Genomic DNA, 23017 nt, shown 5'->3' on the forward strand with positions numbered 1-23017 from the left:
CCGACCGCATACATGATGTTCATGAACATGACGCTGATTCTGATTCTGTGTTGTCTGTCAATTGCACTTCTTCCCTTTCAGGGAAGTTATTCCTCACTGTCCAAATCCTTGGTCGAGATGTTCGCATGCAAGTGGATACCGGTTCTGCTGCCACTATAATTAATTCTCGGACGTATCTTCAGCTGGGTTCTCCACTCCTGTCCCCCGTCACTCGGCAATTACGGACGTACAATAAACAGAATATTTCTCTCTTGGGACAGTTTAATGCTGAAGTATCTTACAAATCCGTCATTCGCACTGTTCCCATATTTGTGGTCGACCAGAGCACCGCAGAAAATCTTTTTGGTTTCGATGCCTTTCGCGTTTTTGGGTTCTCCATAGATGACTCTGTCAATATTGTCTCTGACGCTATTCCTTATGCTCAACTGGATTCCTTGTCGACGACATTTTCGTCCCTTTTTTCTCCTGGGTTAGGCCGTGCAAACGACTTTGAAGCTCATATCACGCTCAAACCCACGGCGTGGCCTAAGTTTTTTTGGGCTCGGCCCATTCCTGTGGCCCTTCGTGATCGGGTAAAACAGGAGTTGGATCATCTTACTGCTTCAGGGGTCTTGCTTCCTGTCACTTCCAGTGAGTGGTCCTCTCCTGTCGTTGTAGTTGCTAAGCCCAATGGTGATATTCGTCTCTGTGGCGATTTCAAAGCCACTGTAAATGCTCAATGCCTCATCGACACTTACCCTATGCCCCGTCCTGAAGAACTGTTCACTAAACTCGCTGGAGGACAGTATTTTTCTAAAATTGATCTGTCGGAAGCTTATCATCAACTTCCTCTCGACACTGCTTCCCAGCAGTTTCTGGCCCTTAACACGCCTTTCGGCGTCTATCAATACCAACGCTTGCCATTTGGTGTTGCTAACGCCCCTGCTCTCTTTCAGCGATTCTTGGAACAATTATTGCTCCCTGTCCCGGGGTGTATCAATTACATGGACGACATTGTTGTCACTGGCTCCACCACTGAAGAACATCTTCAAAATCTCCGCACACTTTTTAGTGTCTTACAGACTGCCGGTCTTAAGTGTAATCTTCAGAAATCACAATTTTTTCAGGCATCTATCACGTACTTGGGGTTTCAACTCTCTCGGGATGGTATTCGTCCACTTCAACACACTGTTGCTGCGATCGATGCCCTTCCTCGCCCTACATCTGTTAAGGAACTGCAGGCTTTCTTGGGGAAAATAGCATACTATCACAAGTTTTTACCGTCTGCGGCGTCGGTGGCTCAGCCGTTGCATCGCCTGTTGCATAAAAACGTGCCTTTTCACTGGTCCGCGTCATGTGACGCGGCTTTCCGGAAATTAAAGACTATGCTGAAACAGGCCCCGTGCCTGGCTACTTATCGACCTGGCCAACATCTTGTTCTTGCCACAGACGCCTCTCAATACAGGGTCGGTGCAGCCCTTGCGCACCGTTTTTCTGACGGTTCGGAACAACCCATCGCTTATGCCTCCAAAACGCTCACGGATGCCCAACAAAAGTATTCTCAAATTGAGAAAGAAGCCTTGGCCATCATTTATGCTCTTCATAAGTTTGGTGTTTTTCTCTATGGCTCAAAATTTCATCTTGTTACGGATCACAAACCGCTTGTTCCCTTGTTTCATCCATCAACATCACTTCCCAACAAGGCTGCACACCGCCTCCAGCGTTGTGCTCTTTACTTGTCCCGTTTCAATTATGAGATTCATTTCCGGCCAACGACTCAACATGCGAATGCTGATGCTTTGTCTTGCCTTCCCATGGGTCCTGATCAGGCATTCGATAGGGACGAACTTTTGTGTTTCCACCTGGATGTTGCCGAGCAACGGGTTGTGGACGGGTTCCCCATCACTGGGGACAGGCTGGCGGCTGCTACGGGTTCTGACCCTACCCTCTCCCGGGTTTTACGCTGTATTCAGAAGGGTTGGCCAGATCGCCCGTCTGCTAAGACTTCTGATCCGTTGCGGAACTACTACACTTTGCGCTACCGCCTCACGGCTAGGGATGGTGTTATCCTCCTCTCCACTGACAATGCTTCGCCGCGTGTTGTGGTACCTGCGTCTTTGCATGCTTCGGTCTTGCGCCTCCTTCACCAGGGGCACTGGGGTGTGTCTCGCACAAAATCTCTGGCACGCCGTCATGTGTACTGGCCTGCCATCGACTCTGACATCGCACACTTGGTCGCTGCCTGCGGCCCTTGTGCGTCACAGGCTGCTGCCCCGAAGTCATCTTTGTCACCGTGGCCTTCGCCTGAGAAGCCCTGGGAGCGCATTCATGCTGACTTTGCGGGACCCTTTATAGGTACTTATTCGCTCCTCGTAATTGACGCCTATTCTAACTTTCCTTTCATTGTCCGTTGCACGTCACCTACCACCGCGGCAACGACCAGTGCTCTCGCCCGCATTTTTTCTTTGGAAGGCCTCCCCTCTACTCTTGTTACTGATAATGGTCCGCAATTTGCCTCTTCCGACTTTGCGGATTTTTGTGCTCGTCACAGCGTTACGCATGTCACGGCCCCGCCGTTCCATCCACAATCCAACGGTGAGGCTGAATGACTGGTCCGCACATTTAAGGCTCAGATGTGGAAACTTCTGACTTCTTCTGCTGCTGATGACGCGCTTCTCCAGTTCCTGGCATCTTACCGTTTCACCCCCATGGGCGATCACAGCCCGGCTGAGCTCTTACATGGCTGACAGCCCCGCATGCTACTTCATCTTCTGCGGCCTCCCACCTCACGGCCACGGGTGCCTTCACTTGGCCGGTTCACCGCCGACGACCTCGTCTGGGTACGGGGATATGGCAGGCGGCCAAAATGGAGCCCGGGCCGCATCTTACGACACCGTGGCAGACGCCTGTATGAAATCCAGATGGACACGGGTGTTGCAATGCGTCATTCAGACCTGCTTCGGCCTCGGGTGCCAGCAACGCCTGTTCCGAATGCCGCCACACCACCTTTGGCTCTACCTGATGCTCGGGATCTTGGCATCTCTCAATACTCACAACGCAGCCCTCTCACCGTCATCGCGATGCCAGCATCAGAACGGGCGCCACCAGGAGACGTGCCCATGCAGGAACCGGAGGACCGTCCTCTGTCAGAGTACATCTACTCACCTCCTCCTCCAACAGACGCCGACACATCGCCCATGTCTCCTGTCATATCAACTGGACTTGCCACAACGGGCAGATTGGTGCAGGGGGCCCCAGCAGATTCAACCCCTATGTCTCCTGTCATCTCAACCCGTTATCATCGGGGACACTTCCGTCCGTACGGGAAGCCTCTTCCTCGAGACTTTGAGGCGAGTCAAACAACGCCTATGGACGTTAGCCATCTCCAGGACACCTCCATCAAGACCAGTGCAACAATTTCAAAGGGGGGAAAAGTGTTGTGACTCGCCGATTATTCAAAGTGCCGCCGCGCAATTACGCACGTCCTCTACATGCGGCGCTGTCTGCCAGCCAGGCAGCAGCTGCGCCACCTAAGCGGCCAGCCGAGCAGCGGCCACTAGACTGAGACTCAGTGTTTAATCGAATGCCGACTTGTACACAGGTCAACTTACTCAGTGACTTACATGTGTTGTTGTGTTGTCCGAAATATGTGTTAAATTTGAAGATATAAAACTTTTTTTGTTGGTTACTTGCATTTGATGGCCCACAAGGTTGAATAGCTGCAAGATGTGATGCCTGGTATCTAAATTATAACAAGTTTGTTTCAAAAAGACAATTACACCTCAGGAACTTTTCTCATCGCCTGTGGTTTTTATTTAATGCTTCAGACAATGCTTTTATACAATTTTGCGCAGACTACTATCAGCTGTTTGTGTAAGTCCAAGAGTCCCTAGATCCCTAAAGAGGCTTTTGCAAGATTGAATTGCGAAACTGTATGTTGTAGGAAACACTATCAGCAATAATATGAGTGGTATAAGGTTACATACAGTATGAGTAAATTATATTGCATCTCAGTTTTAAGATTGCAGATACTGTGATAAGACAAAGTTCTGCCATTTAAAATCCTTTTACAATGTAAAGGTTGTCATCTATTTGCTCATCACTAATTATTTAATGTACTAGTAGCTTAGTGTTTAGGAGCCTGTTGACTTACTGAGAGCAAGTGTTTCCCAGATAGAATCGCACACTCCCCAGGCAGCAGCAATGACAAAGAACAGGGCTGAGTCATCACTGGAGGGCTGCCACAGAACCAATACTAGCAGCAGGCAGGAGTGGAAAGCAGCCCCCACACCTGAAAAAAATAGTTATCCAGCTGTGATAGGCTCACAGAGCAAATGCAGATCACTTACACCACACTTTCTTCACTTTAAATTATGTGAGCCCCAAACTTAGCAAGTAATAACACACAAAAGTTAATTTTTAAAATGAATAAATTTTATGATCTCACACCTCTTTCCAGACATAGTATAGAAATAATTAATGTCACAATCAGTGTTGTTTATTGTTCAAATGGCTCTGAGCACTATGGGACTTAACATCTGAGGTCATCAGTCCCCTAGAACTTAGAACTACTTAAACCTAACTAACCTAAGGACATCACTCACATCCATGCCCGAGGCAGGATTCAAACCTGCGACTGTAGCAGTCGCGTGGTTCCAAACTGAAGCACCTAGAACCACTCAGCCACAGCGGCCGGCTGTTTATTGTTAGTTTTTAACAATTCTATAGCTTCCCTGTTTATGTTTTCTAACAATATCCCCCCATTTTTTAAATTTTATGCATGTGTTATGCTTAGTGACTTTCCAAAGCCCATTTAATATATTATTAAGCTTATATGTCAACTGAAAAGTGAAATTTAAGATTAATGAAATTTTGTGCTGGTTGTGTCACACAGTGCAGTAGAGAAGAAATTAATTTATGCTGCTGAGATAAAATAAAATTCCAATAGAGGCACTCAAGAATGCCACCTGCATCATTAAGTTTTCTGCCTATTGGCAAATTCCTGCCACCATGTTGTCTCCATCTGATATTGTTCCAGACCAACGGTTTCATATATTCATATCTTCCTCTTTTCACTTCATCCAGTATTTTCATTCTTCTCCCTTCAATTTTTTTTCCCTTCCGCTATTCCTTTTCTTAACCAGGTTTAGGACAGTTCTTTTTTTCTTTGCCCTTTCCAGTACTTCACTTTCCTTCATTTTATCCACCCACTTCCTTCTCTCAGTTCTCCGCAAAACCCATGGCTTGAATCTTTCAGTTTCATCTCTTTCTGTCTTCTTCAATGTCCAGCTTTGACAGCCACAAAGATAAACATTCCACATGAAGCATTTAACCAATTTTTTTTGTAACTTTGACTGCAGTTTGCTGCATAATAAATGTTTCTTTTTCTGTAAAGCTTACATTGCTATTGTAATTTGTTATCTTATTTCATTTTCATTCATCCCATTATCAATTAGCTTACTCCCAAAATATCTGAACTGTGCAACATGTTCAGTTCAACCTTCTATTCCTTCCACATTCAAATCCTGTGTCACGTACAGGTTAGCTCTCTTTGTATTTATTTTCATTCTGGACTCTTGCAATGCTTTTTCAAGTCTGTGTACTGTTCTTTGAAGAGAGTGTTTTATCTGTAAGCAGTACCATGTCATCAGCAAATCTGATACAGCTGATCTTCCAGCCTCCTTTGCTCACTCCTTCCTTCTCTACTTCTAGTGTCTTCATTATCAAGTCTTCAGCGTACATAGTAAACAAAGTTGATGAAAGATATCAATTGTGCCCTACTCCTCTACCTATTTCAAACCAGTCAGTCCCACCATTTCTCAGCTTCAAGGTTGCTTTCTGCCTTGTGTATAACTTCGTATTTAGTCTGCCATCTGTTAAGTCACCTTCTTCAATTTTAAAATTTCACCACACGGTCTAAGGTGCCTTGTCATGGTTCAAGCGATTCCCCCCGATGGAGGTTTGAGTCTGCTCTCGAGCATGGGTGTGTGTGTGTGTGTGTTGTCCTTAGCATAAGTTAGTTCAAGTTAGATTAAGTAGTAGTGTTTTAAGCCTAGGGACCGATGATCTCAGCAGTCTGGTCCCATAGGACCTTAACACAAATTTCCAAATTCTTAAAATTTCTTTAAAAAATTTCTTGCCCCATTTCATTTGGTCAAAAGTCTTTTTTAGATCTATGAAGCACAAACTCATTCCTTTTCCTATTTCCACATCCCTTCCACTGATCACTCCAACTAGTCCAATAGCCCTTTTCTCATATGATATCCTGTGAACCATGGATGAAGGATGACAGGTAGATTCCGTATTCCTAGATTCCCGAAAGTGTTTGACTCTGTGCCCCACTACAGACTGTTGAAGAATGTCTAAGAATATGGATTAGATTTCAAGATATGTGAGTGGCTGAAAGAGTTCTTAATCAAGAGTCCCAGTATGTTGTCCTCATTGGCAAGTGTTTATCAGAGAGACGGTATCATCGGGAGTGCCCAGGGAAGTGTAATAGAACTGCTGCTGTTCTCTGCATACATAAATGATCAGATGGACAGGGTGAACAGCAATCTGCAGCTGTTTTGCTGATGATGCTGTGGTTATGGGAAGGTGTCATCACTGAATGACAGTAGGAGGATACAAGCTGACTTAGAAACAATTTCTACTTGGTGCGATAAATAGCAGCGTGCTCTAAATGTGGAAAAGTGTAAGTTAATGCAGATGAGTAGGAAAAATATTCCCATAATGTTCGAATACAGCATTACTAGTTTTCTGCTTGACACAGTCATGGAAATTAAATATCTAGGCATAACATTGTAAAGCAATATGAAACTGAACAAGCACATTAAGTGTGCTAAGAAGGAAAGGCAAATGACCAACTTTTGTTTGTTGGGAGATTTTTAGGAAAGTGTAGCTTATCTGTAAAAGAGAATGTGTGTAGAAAACTGTTTTGGATTCCCACCAGGTCAGAATAAAGGGAGGCATTGAAGCAATTCAGAAGTGAATTGCTAGATTTGTTACTGGTAGTTTGATCAACATGCAAGAGTTATGGAGATGCTTCATGAAATCACATGGGAATCTGTGGAGGAAAGATGACATTCTTTTTGTGAAACACTATTAAGAAAATTTAGAAAACTAGTGTTTGGAGCTGACTGCAGAATTATTCTGCTGCTGCCAATGTAATTTCACATAAGGACCATGAATATAAGGCAAGAGAAATTACGGCTCATATATGGAGATGTATGGGAAGTCATTTTTCCCTCACTCCATTTGTGAGTGCAATAGGAGAGAAAGTGGGTATTAGTGGTACACAATACCTTCCACCATGCACCATATGGTGGCTTGTGGAATGCATATGTAGATGTAGATGTCTCGTACCTCTCCCTTTTCTGAAGTAAAATTGCTCTTCCTCTACATTCTCTTATATTACACACACCACTCTACGATCCAGTATCCTCAGGACAATTTTGGCAGCATGAGAGATTATACTTACCATTCTGTATTCTGTACATTTCTTGGTCCTTGGTTTTTTGTGGATTGCAATATTGACAAAGTCATCTAGCTGTGTACTATTTTTGTATACTGCATTGCATGTAGCTGTGATTTCTGCTATGCCTCTTTTATCCACACACTAAAATAATTCTATAGGAAGACCATCCAGTCCAACAGATTTCTCTCTTCATTTGAAAAGAATCAGTTAATTCAGTAATGTCCATTTTTACTAGAAGTAAATACTTCAATTAATAACTGTAATGCACAGTAGCACATGTACAAGAATGACATATTACATTTTATTTATGTCCATTCTGTAGTTAGTTGTGGCACAATTGAAATATATGCCTACAGAAATGGCCAAAAACTTATCTGTTAGGAAAGTGATTTTATAGAGCCAAAGATTGCCTGAAACAGTATGCTAATTATATTGACAACTGTGCTGATGATTAACTGCTGTGATTAAGAAACACTTTACAATATATTCAATAGAATAGTGAAGTATGCTGTACATAAAAATAACATAGTAAAGCATATAATTTATCTATTTGCATGTCTGTACCTGTGTACATTTATGTGATGACAACATAAATACAGTTAATATTGTCTATGGATGGATAAATAAAGAGACAAAAATAAATAAATTTGCTGAATGAAGCACAATGTGTAACAAAACAAAATGTGCCTTATCTTCCCACTTCTGACAGTAATTACAGTTTTTTTATTTTTCTTTCTCATTTTATGGACACATATGCAACTGTTCCACTAATTAAATAATTTAGCACTTAAGTACAGAACCCTTAAGTTTTATTATTCACAATATAATTTCCTTATACTGATGTCAATAGGCTGATTAATGTACTTGGAAATAATTGTGATGGGAAGATATCTATAGTTTAAGATGTCCCATGAACATGTGGAGATAGAATTTGTAGTTCTGAGGTAAGTATTATACCTCAGGTTGAAGACCTCACCCCCTTATTATAACAAACGTCTTTCCTTATTCCAAAAATATCATATTTCAAAAGACATTCATAATTAAAATTTTCATTTTCCAGAATGCTTCACTTCAACTGGTGATTATTCCTAAAATTCAGGCACCTAATTTTGTAGCCTTAATTTTTCTGTATAAAAAAGAGTCCACTAGCGTTAGGAAGACATGTTAGTTTGCTAATTATTCTCTACAAAAAAATCCATATTTTAGCAATTTTTGGTGGAACTGTGAATCCCCTAAGGAATATGAACTGTAGGACACGAAAGTCTGAATTAATTATAAAATAATCTGTATAATTTTGTCAATTTTCCACTTATCCAACTCATAGTTAAGCCAGATTACACCTTGGCTCATTGTATCCTCTAATTTTGATAACTTTTCTATTATAAATAAATATGTAATACCAAATTTGAATTATTATTCACACATGAGTCTATGTGGATAATAAAGAGTGTGCTGGCATCAGTGGGGTTGTCAGGATGTATGGGCGTCAAGGGAAAACAGCAAGAAAAATGGATGGTTTACAAGCTGAAGGTGGCCCATATTTACCCATTTAGAATGCAGTTGAGTGCACCCTATGGTTAGTGAACAACACACCAGCCATTCAAAAGGTCGTGGTAGTTGATCAGTGACAGAACAGTCCAGAAATCAATGGTATAGACAGGAAACATAGAATGTCATTCTACGCTGAAGGCTGGGACCAGAGAGACTGATTGCCTCTTAACAGATATTCTGGATGTCCCTGCAGCCAGCACGATTTGCTCATTTGCCCATTGGTTGCTCAGATACCATGTGGGACAGCTTTGTCTGTCGGCATCCCTAACTGTCTGTCAGCATCCCTAACCAGAACAAACTGCTTTTAAGCTGAAATGATGGTTGCATCCAGCTTGTAGGACACAAAAGTTTGAATTAATTATAAAATAATCCAAGTACCCCTAGAACTGGGGTGGCTTGCACAACAACACTGCAGTCAGTCCCTGTTTAGTTATCATGGCACAAACATCTCAGTATCAAAACAGTGTACGATTGCATTCATTGCATCAACATCTCTGTGATCAACTTTTCAGTGTAACTATTAGTCAGTCAGTCTTTGCTTGGCTACTGACATGCAAACATCTGTATGTATCCAGAATGAGATTTTCACTCTGCAGCGGAGTGTGCACTGATATGAAACTTCCTGGCAGATTAAAACTGTGTGCCGGAGCGAGACTCGAACTTGGGACCTTTGCTTTTCGCGGGCAAGTGCTCTACCAACTCAGCTACCCAAGTGCGACTCACAACCCATCCTCACAGAATTCGCAGGAGAGGTTCTGTAAAGTTTGGAAGGTAGGAGATGAGATACTGGCAGAAGTAAAGCTGTGAGGATGGGTCGTGAGTCACGCTTGGGTAGCTCAGTTGGTAGAGCACTTGCCCGCGAAAGGCAAAGGTCCCGAGTTCGAGTCTCGGTCCGGCACACAGTTTTAATCTGCCAGGAAGTTTCATCTGTATGTATTATTTTTGTGAACTTCTTTGAGAAAGTCAGTCCCTGATTAGCATTTATTTTGTCAACTTCTTTCTGAATGACTTCTATGTGCCATGAATATGCAAATTAATCTAATTGCGTGTAGTATATACAGAAAGTGTAGTGGAAATATGACATCACTGACAAATACTTCAAAATGGAATGTATGTGCTAAACTGTGATGAATATGCTATATGAAATACCAGGTTATTACAAATGATTGAAGCGATTTCACAGGTCTACAATAACTTTATTATTTGAGATATTTTCACAATGCTTTGCACACACATACAAAAACTCAAAAAGTTTTTTTAGGCATTCACAAATGTTCGATATGTGCCCCTTTAGTGATTCGGCAGACATCAAGCCGATAATCAAGTTCCTCTCACACTCGGTGCAGCATGTCCCCATCAATGAGTTCGAAAGCATTGTTGATGCGAGCTCGCAGTTCTGGCATGTTTCTTGGTAGAGGAGCTTTAAAGACTGAATCTTTCACATCACTATGCGTGAAACTTGCCCGCACGCGTTCAACCATTTCTTCGCTCGCTGCAGACCGACCCGTAGATTTCCCGTTAAAGAGGCATCCAGAAGCTTTAAACTGCACATACCATCGCCGAATGAAGTTAGCAGTTGGTGGACCTTTGTTGAACTTCGTCCTGAAGTGTCGTTGCACTGTTATGACTGACTGATGTGAGTGCATTTCAAGCACGACATACGCTTCCTCGGCTCCTGTCGCCATTTTGTCTCACTGCGCGCTCGAGTGCTCTGGCGGTAGAAACCTGAAGTGCGGCTTCAGTCAAACAAAACTTAATGAGTTTCTCTATGTATCTGTAGTGTGTCGTGACCATATGTCAATGAATGGAGCTACAGTAAATTTATGAAATCACTTCAATCATTTGTAATAGCCCTGTATAATGTAATATATTATACACAATATGATATATAAGCTGATTATCATAATATTACATGTGTCAGTAAATGTGGAAAAGTGCCAAGCTAACTACAACAGCATTGCATTCATCATTTCAGACTAGTCTCTACACTGCATTATAGTAAGACTCCTGATACTAGAAGAGCAGTTACTGAGATGCAGAAAACACAGGTTAGTGACATTACAAGTATGTAAAAACCCTTGGGTCCTCCCTGCTGAGTTAAAATGGAGTCAACACATGGCTAAACTAACCAAGAAGCTCAGTTCAGTATGGTATGCCATTAGAAACATTTCTCACTGTGTTGACCAAAAGATAAGACAGTGGGCTTGTTTGGCATATTTCCACTCTTTGTTGTTTCATGGAATTATCTTCTGGAGCATTCATCTAGAGCAAATAAAGCGTTTCTTCAGCAGAAGTGAGCAATAATAATATTATGGAAAGCATACAACTGTACATTTCACAGAATTTTTTATACTCACTTTCCAATATATTTACTCCTTAATAGTTTTCATTGTCACTAAAAAATTAGTTTCAGGTGAATTGTGATCTATATAGTCAGTTCACAAAAGACAAAAATAATATTCACGTAGATTTTGCCTCCTCGTCTAGCGGTCATGATGGAGTTACATACTCCGGTAGGAAGATAATTGACAAGCTCCTGCCTAACAAAGGCACGAAAATTAAAAACATACCTCATAAAATGCTCTGAATATATAGATTCAGGAATAGAAAAGCTTTTACTTTGTGTTTAAATGTTTGGGGTTTTCAATTTCCTGTTATAGACTTTCGCACCAGAATATAAAACTCCAGCTACATCTGCAAATACAGGGTGATTTGTACTAACATTAAAAAAACTGTGAAGTGACATACATGATGATGAAACAAGTAATTTAATATAGGATATATGGGTCCACAGATGATGGGAAATAAATCAAAAGGGGATGACAAATGTTTAATATTTGAGGTCACTAGATGATGTACATCACCGCATGTGTAATGGTTGGGCCTGTTGATTTCAGCCTTGCCAGCAGGGGGCAGTGCCACACATCACTCTGCCAGGCTACTCCGTTTTCATTCTTGCATTATCCGATATCATATGACAGTGCTCGAGATATTAGTAATAGGAGGGCTATCCAGAAAGTAACAGACATTTTGGTCTATCTTGGTGGTGGCTGGGCCTAAACCCACCACTTTGGTGCGATAATGTTCCTACAGTCAGTGCACATCCAGAGGTGGTTGTGTGTTCATCTGTGCCTCTGCTACTTTGCTTTCTCTGACAGGTTAAAGTGTGCGCTGCAATAGAAAATCCCACAAATTGTGAGGTGCATTCTCTGATTAGGTTTCTGTTGGCAAAAACTGCAAACCAATTCAAATTTATTGCAACCTTTTTAATTAACTGTATACAGAAAGGAATAATGAATAAAAGCCAAGTGAGGCAGTGGTGCATTGATTTTAAAAATGGCTGTACCAGTGTTCATGACAGGGGCCTCAGTGGTAGGCCTAGCCTTGTGACTGATGAAAATCAGTGACAAAATCCATGTAAATCATCATTTCACAATTACAGAACTTTTACATTTTCCCCAAATTTCACAGAGTTTGGTGCATGAAATTGTGGCAAAGAAGATTGCTTACCACAAAATTTGTGCTAGGTGGGTTCCCAAAACCATAACACAAGACCACAAAAACCAGAGACTGACTGCAGCACTATCCTTCTGAAAGATTATGAGAAAAATGGAAACAAAGTTATCAATCATATTGCAACTGGGAAGCAGACTTTAGTGAAGCATGTCAGTTGTGAAACAGAAAGGCAGTTTAAGGAATGGGGACACACAAATTCTCTCAAGGAAAAGAAGGAAGTGTGTGCAAATGCATCAGCAAGAAAGATCATGGCTACTGTGTTTTGGGACCCTAAGGGAGTGATTCTTGTTGATTTACTTGAACATGGCACAAAAATTAACTCAGAGAGGTATTTCCAAACACTAACAAAGTTAAGGCGAGTGATGCAAAACAAGTGTCGGGGAAAATGTAATGCAAAAGTTTTGTTTTTTCACAACGCATGTCCACACATGGTCAGTCATACCTGAGAGCTCATATAGCGTTTTGAATGGGAGGCTTTTGATAATCTACCATACAGCCTGGATTTAGTGCTGTGCAACTACTGCCTCTACCCAGCAATCAAGACATGGCTTGTTGCGCAAAGCTTTGATGCTGACGCCGAACTGCTTGCCGGTATCAACCAATGGTTGCAACTGCAGATGGCAGATTTATACAGAGACAGCACTGAAAAACTTTTGCCACATTTTTATAATGTAGAAAATATCTTAAGAACGTACCTTTAAAATGTATATAGTAAAACATGGTTTTTCCTTATTGTCAATTGTTTATTTTAAAACGTCTTACTTTCTAAATAGCACTCATATAAGACTAGTATGAATTGGCTTGCATTTAACAAGCTTGCAGGTGTGCATCTTTGTATCTATGAGTGGTATCTTTTCTTTCAAACATGTCTGAAAGAACAGAGATCATTTCTGTGTTTGATTCATGATCACCTGAACTTCTTTGTGGAGTGGCTTTGATTTGTCAGGGATAATAAAATGCCTAGGAAACTCTAATTCAGTGACCCTGAATATGCACTTCGAGGGTTTAATGACGATGCCAGTTTCACACAGATGCCTAAAGGTGGCAGTGACAGAGCTTGATCAAATTCAAAAACACCAAGATGCCACCAAGATATGCAAAGCACCACATAAAAAACTCCAGGGGGCACACCTCTGTACCTGATTTTCTAAATAAGTACTTCTGTATGTTGGTTCCTCTGATAATCCAAAGCAGCTGCCCTAAAGCTAGTTGTCTTAAATAATTGTGGTTTTACAGTGCTTATGAAACTGAAATATGAAAATGTCCTGCCTATCTTTTTTGTTAAGTATGTTCTTGTTACACTTGATAGGCCATATGTTATAATAAGAGTCCCTTCATATATGTAGTAGCCTATTCATAGGTGCTTCATACTAACAGCTCACAGTTATTTGTCCAAGAATATTTGAATGTCAGAGCTGTAATCCTAAGATAATCTGACCTGCAAGTATTTCCTAAGCCAGCTGTTGCTCACATTATATTTAGAATATCTATATGAAAATGTTGCCAGTATAGTTTTGTGGATGATTCTGTAAGTGTAGTAACTATGTCAGTATGTATTGTTGCCTCAACAAGATAATTCATGTATGCATGCATAAATAAGCTATAAATGCAGTAGTGTACAATATAATTGTATCGGCAATGAATGGTGTTCTTAGCTGGGGGGGGGGGGGGGGGGGAGGGAGGGGAGGGGGCAGGGGGGGGGGGGAAGAGCCTCGATCCATAATCGAAACCTCGATCTCCTGCATATTAACCAAAATGCTATCAACTGCACCTACTGCACAGCACATCTGCTATATTCTGACAGATCCAGTTACTGTACAAGTGATTACACTGTTGCCAGATTGCCAATCTTTAACAGCCCCTTACTGCCCGAAATAAGCGCAGGATGAAATTTTGTGAGAGGCATTTTTGTATTGCTCGTATGTGAGAAATTTGGCTTTGAAGCCCAAATGTGTGAATTTTTCTTCACCCTGTATATTATGACAAGCCTAAAAGGTGTTCCAGATGCTACAAGGAAGGTCAACTACATTCCAAGCGCCTCCAGCGTCAGATCACACAACTTCCACTACAGGATACGATACCTCCACTAATGCCGATGAGCCCCCTCCACCCCCCTCCCCCCAGCCCCCCCCTCACGGCCCCTAGTGACTTACGTGGTGGCCATACTATACTATAAACACAGAAATGGAATTACAATCGTTTCCATTGTACCCTCCCCCAGTGTTCCCATCGAAATTATTTGCAAAGCACTTTGCCAGCTCCACTGGTGATTAAGATCCTAATGAAATGTAATGGACCTGAACATGGCAAGAATAATAGTTTGCTTTAATCGATTGGATCATTGGGGGAGGGTTAAAACAAAAAAGGTTTGGAATCTAGTAGATGCAGAGGTGCAAAACAATTCGCGTCCATGATGTGTAAAAGGTTTCTTTAAAAACTGAGCAGTGAAAACGATTGTATTTTCGTTTCTGTGTTCATAGTATGTAAATGCAATTGTTTTATAGAAGACCTGCTGCAATCACTGTATGACGATTAAGACGCCAGATACCGTGCCATGCAGACCACTTTTAGCAAAGCCTCACCCAGCATTGAACCCTCGACCTCCTGCATGCTAACCCAAAACGTATCAACTGCACAGCACATCTGCTATATGCTGAAAGATGCAATTCCCGTACACTTCATTACAGTGTTGCCAGATTACCAATCTTTAATGTCTGCTTACTGCTCAAAATACGCACAGGACGAAATTTTGTTCAAAGGCTTCAAATGGTTCTGAGCACTATGGGACTTAACATCTGAGGTCATCAGTCCCCTATAACTTAGAACTACTTAACCCTAACTAACCTAAGGACATCACAGAATTCCATACCCAAGGCAGGATTCGAACCTGAGACCGTAGCAGTCGCGCGGTTCCTGACTGAAGCGCCTAGAACCGCTCGGCCACCGCGGCCGGCCGTAATTTTGTGAAAGACATTTTGGTATTGCTAGTGTCTGAGTAATTGCACTGTGAAGTTCGAGTCCGCAGATTTTTTTGACCTTGTATAATTATGGCTCAGCAGCCATGATGGTAAGTGTTGTTGGAGTTCAATGTACACTCGACATACTCCGTTGAGGAATGGATAGGTCTTAAATTTGATACACTTTTCTGCGACATGCTCTTGTACCTTGTTGTAGGGGCGAGGCGCTGCTACAACTGCTGCTGAGAGTTCTATGGGTAGTTCAAATATGCGTATAATCTGCAATCCGAATCCACCGTGGTGAACCTTGACGTTGCCTGCATTTCCGTCTATGTGGCAGAGGCGGAACCCTTCCTTCACATCTAGGAGGCCCTTGTCAGTTATAGTGTCGGTAATAAGTTTCATGTAGACTGTACAAATCGCGATCGAAAAGTAGACGCTGACGATGTCGGCAGCCGGGATCTTGGTCTCTTCCTTTACAAAACTCACGACATCGAGTGTTTTTGGCCTGGGAAAGTCGCTTCTAAAAGAGAATTTCAGTGTTGATTTCCTTTACTGACTCGCTATGACGTTGTCGCGCTATGGCGTCACGTTAGTGTCGACCGGAACAAGTAAACAAGGCGAGCGTCCTCGCGCTGCCGGCCGCGGTGGTCTAGCGGTTCTAGGCGCTCAGTCCGGATCCGCGCGACTGCTACGGTCGCAGGTTCGAATCCTGCCCCGGGCATGGATGTGTGTGATGTCCTTAGGTTAGTTAGGTTTAAGTAGTTCTACGTTCTAGGGGACTGATGACCACAGATGTTAAGTCCCATAGTGCTCAGAGCCATTTTTGTACTTGCGCTGCTAGTGGACACATGCCGCACGTCTGCTCCGCTCGGCTGCTAAAGCTGGACTGCCGCTCGACCTCTTGCCACGCTCTACTCCATGCACAGAATGACTGGTACCCTAGATACAGCATGTAAACACAAAACGTTAATAACTCAGACGTTGTTAAATTTGACTCTATATTATATTTTAAAAAAAGTTTTTAGACGATGTTTCGATGTATAGCATTGAAAATACGATTTTTCGTCATCAACTTTGACCTCTATTTCTTCAAAAACTAGGGAGTGTACAGCAAAAAGCGGAAACACATACCTCTTTATTTTCCATATAGAATGTCTATGAGAAACTTGATTAAAATCGGTTGTCCACCTTTCAGACCCTCCCCTTGAAAGCTGTCCACAGTGGTTCACTCGCATTCGTAATTTCTTGTTCACCTAATACTGTATTACCCCTCTTCAATTTTTTATTAACAGCTCTGCTCTCGCTTGACCATAAATCCAGCTTTTTTCCATCAAATTTCACTAATTTGGAAAGTATCTAAATTTCAAGTTCTCCAACCTACCTATGTGATTAAAGCATGTAACACACTCATACCTACACTCCTGGAAATGGAAAAAAGAACACATTGACACCGGTGTGTCAGACCCACCATACTTGCTCCGGACACTGCGAGAGGGCTGTACAAGCAATGATCACACGCACGGCACAGCGGACATACCAGGAACCGCGGTGTTGGCCGTCGAATGGCGCTAGCTGCGCAGCATTTGTGCACCGCCGCCGTCAGTGTCAGCCAGTTTGCCGTGGCATACGGAGCTCCATCACAGTCGTTAACACTGGTAGCATGCCGCGACAGCGTGGACGTGAACCGTATGTGCAGTTGACGGACTTTGAGCGAGGGCGTATAGTGGGCATGCGGGAGGCCGGGTGGACGTACCGCCGAATTGCTCAACACGTGGGGCGTGAGGTCTCCACAGTACATCGATGTTGTCGCCAGTGGTTGGCGGAAGGTGCACGTGCCCGTCGACCTGGGACCGGACCGCAGCGACGCACGGATGCACGCCAAGACCGTAGGATCCTACGCAGTGCTGTAGGGGACCGCACCGCGACTTCCCAGCGAATTAGGGACACTGTTGCTCCTGGGGTATCGGCGAGGACCATTCGCAACCGTCTCCATGAAGCTGGGCTACGGTCCCGCACACCGTTAGGCCGTCTTCCGCTCACGCCCCAACATCGTGCAGCCCGCCTCCAGTGGTGTCGCGACAGGCGTGAATGGAGGGACGAATGGAGACGTGTCGTCTTCAGCGACGAGAGTCGCTTCTGCCTTGGTGCCAATGATGGTCGTATGCGTGTTTGGCGCCGTGCAGGTGAGCGCCACAATCAGGACTGCATACGACCGAGGCACACAGGGCCAACACCCGGCATCATGGTGTGGGGAGCGATCTCCTACACTGGCCGTACACCACTGGTGATCGTCGAGGGGACACTGAATAGTGCACGGTACATCCAAACCGTCATCGAACCCATCGTTCTACCATTCCTAGACCGGCAAGGGAACTTGCTGTTCCAACAGGACAATGCACGTCCGCATGTATCCCGTGCCACCCAACGTGCTCTAGAAGGTGTAAGTCAACTACCCTGGCCAGCAAGATCTCCGGATCTGTCCCCCATTGAGCATGTTTGGGACTGGATGAAGCGTCGTCTCACGCGGTCTGCACGTCCAGCACGAACGCTGGTCCAACTGAGGCGCCAGGTGGAAATGGCATGGCAAGCCGTTCCACAGGACTACATCCAGCATCTCTACGATCGTCCCATGGGAGAATAGCAGCCTGCATTGCTGCGAAAGGTGGATATACACTGTACTAGTGCCGACATTGTGCATGCTCTGTTGCCTGTGTCTATGTGCCTGTGGTTCTGTCAGTGTGATGATGTGATGTATCTGACCCCAGGAATGTGTCAATAAAGTTTCCCCTTCCTGGGACAATGAATTCACGGTGTTCTTATTTCAATTTCCAGGAGTGTATAAAAACAGAATTTGTCATTATTAAGCAAGCAGTTTGAAAACATTGTGCAAGAAAATGGTAAAAAAAATCATGATGATGATAACATAAGTCATAGCACTCCATCTTCACGCCGCGAGTGGCCTACTGGGACCATCCGACCGCCGTGTCATCCTCCATGGAGGATGGGGTCAGCACACCGCTCTCCTTGTCGTTATGATGGTATTCTTGACCGAAGCCGCTACTATTCGGTCGAGTCGCTCCTCAGTTGGCATCAGGAGGCTGAGCGCACCCCGAAAAATGGCAACAGCGCATGGCGGCATGGGTGGTCACCCGGATATTTCAATTCATCAGTTTTTTGCCAAAAATTAGTGGACATCATTTCCCAAAGCCAACATATTTCTCAGACTTCTTTCTAGGTGACGTTTGCTTGTTTCCAAAATTACAATCAGTGCTGAAACCACTCTCTTTTGATACCACTGACGTTATTTAGTTACATACTGACTTATTTATCTTGTCAAGCTTAGGACCCTCAGCCTATTTCTTTAACTAATCAGGCATTCTAGATATTTCACATAGCAGTTATTATGATACCTGTAGCTATAATAAGAAAGTTTTATATTCGTTTATATAAAGCGAAAAACAATGAAAGATTACATGCAAGTGGATCAACTGAGGGAACTGGCAGGAATGAACGAAAGAGGAGGTTGGGACAGGGAGTAAAACAGAAATGTGACAGGGGACAGGTAATGAAAAGTGGGGCTGAGATTTTTCGATAAACCAAAAGAGAAACAAGTTTAACTGGGTGAACACGCAGTCATTTGTTTTACTACCTCACGCAGAGCTTTTAATTTTTTGGGAAAAGTTATGAGGCTGACGAAAGAAGGTGTTTGAGCGTTTTGTTAAATATAGCAGGGCATTGGATTATGCAGAATAAAGCGTAGCCCATTCCAGGGGCGGAAGGCAGCAACAGGAAAGGAATTTAGTGGTAGATGGACACAGGTAGGTGCTATATATGTGAGGTTTCGTGTTGTAATTATTATGAGACGGCAGGTACTAAATCTCTGCTGAGAGGTACTATGTGGACTGAGGAGCGATGAAGTAGTAAGAATACTGTGGCCTCATAGTTGTTTACGGCATACACACTGATCAGCCAGAACAAATGGCTCTGAGCACTATGGGACTCAACTGCTGAGGTCATTAGTCCCCTAGAACTTAGAACTAGTTAAACCTAACTAACCTAAGGACATCACAAACATCCATGCCCGAGGCAGGATTCGAACCTGCGACCGTAGCGGTCTTGCGGTTCCAGACTGCAGCGCCTTTAACTGCACGGCCACTTCGGCCGGCCCAGAACACTGTGATAACTTACCTAATAGCTGGTATGTCCACTTTTGACACGCATTGTGACATGGAAGCAGTGAGGCCTTGGAATGTCGCTGGAGAGAGTTGGCATCATATCTGCACACACAAGTAACCTAATTCCCGAGAATTCCGGGAGGGGAGCATTGAGCTTTGACAACAGGTTCAATTACTATTCCATCGAGTTCAGATCTGGCGAATTGGGGACCAGTATACCAACTGGAACTCGCTACTGTGTTCATCGAACTACTGCACCACACTCCTGCCCCTGTGACATGATGCATTATCTTGTTGAAAAATGCCACTGCCATCGGGAAACATTATCGCCATGAAGGGATGCACGTGGTCTGCAACCAATGTATGATTCTTCTTGGCCGCCATGGTGTCTTGCATGAGCTCCAATGGATCCATGGATGCTCACGTGAATGTTCCCCAGAGGATAAAGGAAGCGCTGCATACTTGTCTCTGTCACAGAGTACAGATATCAAGAAGCTGCTCCCCTGGAAGATCGCAGGTTCGTTCCCTCCCATCGACACGATGGAGAAGGTATTGGGATTCATCAGAGCATGCAGTGCTCTGCCGCTGCGCAAACGTCCAATGCTGATGGTCACGTGCCCATTTCCGTCGTAGATGCCAATGTCGTGATGTTAATGTTGGCTCATGCATAGGTCGTCGGCTGGAGAGGCCCGTCATTAGGGGTTTTCAGTGCGCTGTGTGTTCCGACACACTTGTGCTCTCCCCAGCATTGACGTCTGATGTCAGCTATGCCACAGTTCGCTTCCTGTCCTACTTTACCAGTCCGCCCAGCCTACAATGTACTATACTAGTAATGAGGAGTGGCCTCCCAACCTCACGATGTCTGGATGTGGTTTCACCTTGGTTACGCCACATGTTAAAGACATTCACCGCAGCACACCTCGAACATCCGAAATGCTCGTATCGTGCCCCTGCACCATCACAATCTGCCCTCGGTAAAACTCAGCTAGATCACGCACTTTCCTCACTCTACACATGCACACTCACTGATACTACATGCACCATGTGTGTATTGAGTAGCTGTCATTCCTCCCCAGGTCACGCTGCTATTGCCTGGACGGGTTTATATCAATAGTAGCTCGGTGGTCATACTGTTCTGGCTGACTGGTGTATCAGATGATAAGTAACTTTAATTCATCCTCTTTTATGCTCTGGTGTTTATGACGACTGGACAGACGTTTGCCACGCAAGTTGAACATGTGCTCAGTGAGTTGAACAGTACACCTCAGAGCTTTGGATATAGTGGATGGTATGCTAATTGGGTAGTATTGAGGTGTTTTTTTATTTTCTTTTTAGACAGCATAGTTGTGTGGAGATAACAGCGATTGGTTTGCTTATAGTCAATTATTCAAAATGACAGTCACAATCGCATTATTTATTTTGTCGCCAACTGGTTTCGACCCTCGATGGGGACATCTTCAGAGTTATTGACACCATTTGGTCGCTCGCTGGAGTCGTCACCCTGCCTGTGCACGGTTGGTAACTAGTTGTCCTGAAGATGACTCCATCGAGGGATGAAACCGGTTGGCGACAAAATAAATAATGCGATTGTGACTGTCATTTTGAATATTGAGAATGAGAAGGTGGTTTGTGAGCTCCTTCTTGGGAGTATGTCAGACAATGTTTCTTTTCCCTTCACGACAGAAAAAGTTAAGACTGATGCTAAGCTGTCTGTAATATTCATGAAGATAGTCCTGGTCATACCGTTGTTGCCTATCGCAAAAAAAGAGACTGTCATTATGGATTTTTTTGATGTATTTGTTTTACTGGTAGTGTATTTTAGATGGAAAGAGTCAGGATTATATATGTAATCTGAGGGTTCTTCCAGGCAATACTTGTTTGCAGCATGAGGGCTGACTGGTCCAGTAACAAAAAAAATCGTTTAGTTCATCACTGGAAACCTGAAAAGCTTTTTCTGATTTTGTCTTTCCGGCATCCAAGGTACTCAAATGTTTCACACGTCCGTGCGGCTCTCATTGCTGCACATAATAGAATGTGGCTGCCTGATTTTAGCATTGTGACCGGATTGATTTGTCTTGTTTCACAGTATTCTTCGTGGCGCCAGGCAACGGATTTGTCTTGAAACGTTCGTGAGCAGCTACCTCTCTGTTCATCGTTTGACATTCTGCTGTCAGCTAAGGAACAAGAGTTTTCCTTATTCGGGCAGTACGCAGAGGAGTGTGTTTGCAGTAGAGAACCGTGAGCACATCTATCAATTTTGTTGTTGTTACGGTTACGTCTACAAAGGTTCGATTCTCACATGACGGAACTGGTCAAACATTCCGTAATGCCATTCAAACAGGAGCATTTACACAGCCCATCAACGGAACGGGACGTCGACATCAAGGTTTCTCGAGAAGAACGAGGATTTGACGTTGACGTTGATGAGGGTCGGCTGGTGGTAGTGGTGGTGGTGGTGGTGATGGTGGTGCTGGAGAGGACGGGTTAGATGGAAACGGTGACGTCGACTGGTAACATGGGAAGTTAGCTTATTTTCGTCACGCTCACTAGTTTTAGTAGTGGATCTCTTGATTTTGTTTCTTCTTATTCTTTGCGTTTTGGTATTCCTATTTTTTAGTTTGCTTCCTTTTCTTGGTACATTGAAAATGTTCCATACCGACTATGGTATTGTCCGCAGCTCGTGGTCATGCGGTAGCGTTCTCGCTTCCCACGCCCGAGTTCCCGGGTTCGATTCCTGGCGGGGTCAGGGATTTTCTCTGCCTCGTGATGACTGGGTGTTGCGTGAAGTCCTTAGGTTAGTTAGGTATAAGTTGTTCTAAGTTCTAGGGGACGGATGACCATAGATGTTAAGTCCCATAGTGCTCAGAGCCATTTGAACCATTTGACTATGGTATTATCCATTCACTATTCTTTCGTGAGCAAGTCCAGACATCTGAGAGCAAAATGTGATTTTACAATATCTGGAAAGTGGAAGAACCTTTCCTGTGTATAAATAAGAACATAAAATGAGGAATCAGTTTTCATTAAATAACCTTTTTTGGCAATGAAAAGTCAGCTCTGTTGAAGGAATAAATTTCATTAGTTTTTCACTTTTTTTTTGGATAAGGTTAGGTATACAAAGTGTGTGAGAAAAGTAATGTGACTGGCAACACTGCGAGCGATGTGGCAACACTGCGTTGTTCTACTTGTGTAGACCGGTGTGTTCATCCCTCCCAGATGCTCAGTCCGAGTTTCAGCACTGTACAGCCACCACGTGATTTTTGAGAGCACCATCAGTGAAGTTGTATTTTTGTTGTGTGTTAAACGAAAATGGAACAGCGGAATTTAGAGCAACGTTATGCCATCAAGTTTTGTGTTAAACT

The 23017-nt window shown here is 43.5% G+C and overlaps 1 protein-coding gene across 1 annotated transcript in view; it reads right to left on the minus strand.

Annotated features, from left to right (window-relative positions):
- The window catches only part of LOC126101523 (proline-rich protein 36-like), a 323227-nt gene that overhangs the window by 17619 nt on the left and 282591 nt on the right, over window positions 1-23017 (minus strand). Inside the window, exon 7 of the mRNA XM_049912165.1 lies at window positions 4133-4270. Within this exon, the coding sequence (XP_049768122.1) occupies window positions 4133-4270 (138 nt within the window). The remainder of the gene's footprint in view (window positions 1-4132; window positions 4271-23017) is intronic.

This window comes from Schistocerca cancellata, chromosome 9 (genome assembly GCF_023864275.1).
Source record: "Schistocerca cancellata isolate TAMUIC-IGC-003103 chromosome 9, iqSchCanc2.1, whole genome shotgun sequence".
In the NCBI taxonomy this organism is placed as follows: domain Eukaryota; kingdom Metazoa; phylum Arthropoda; class Insecta; order Orthoptera; family Acrididae; genus Schistocerca; species Schistocerca cancellata.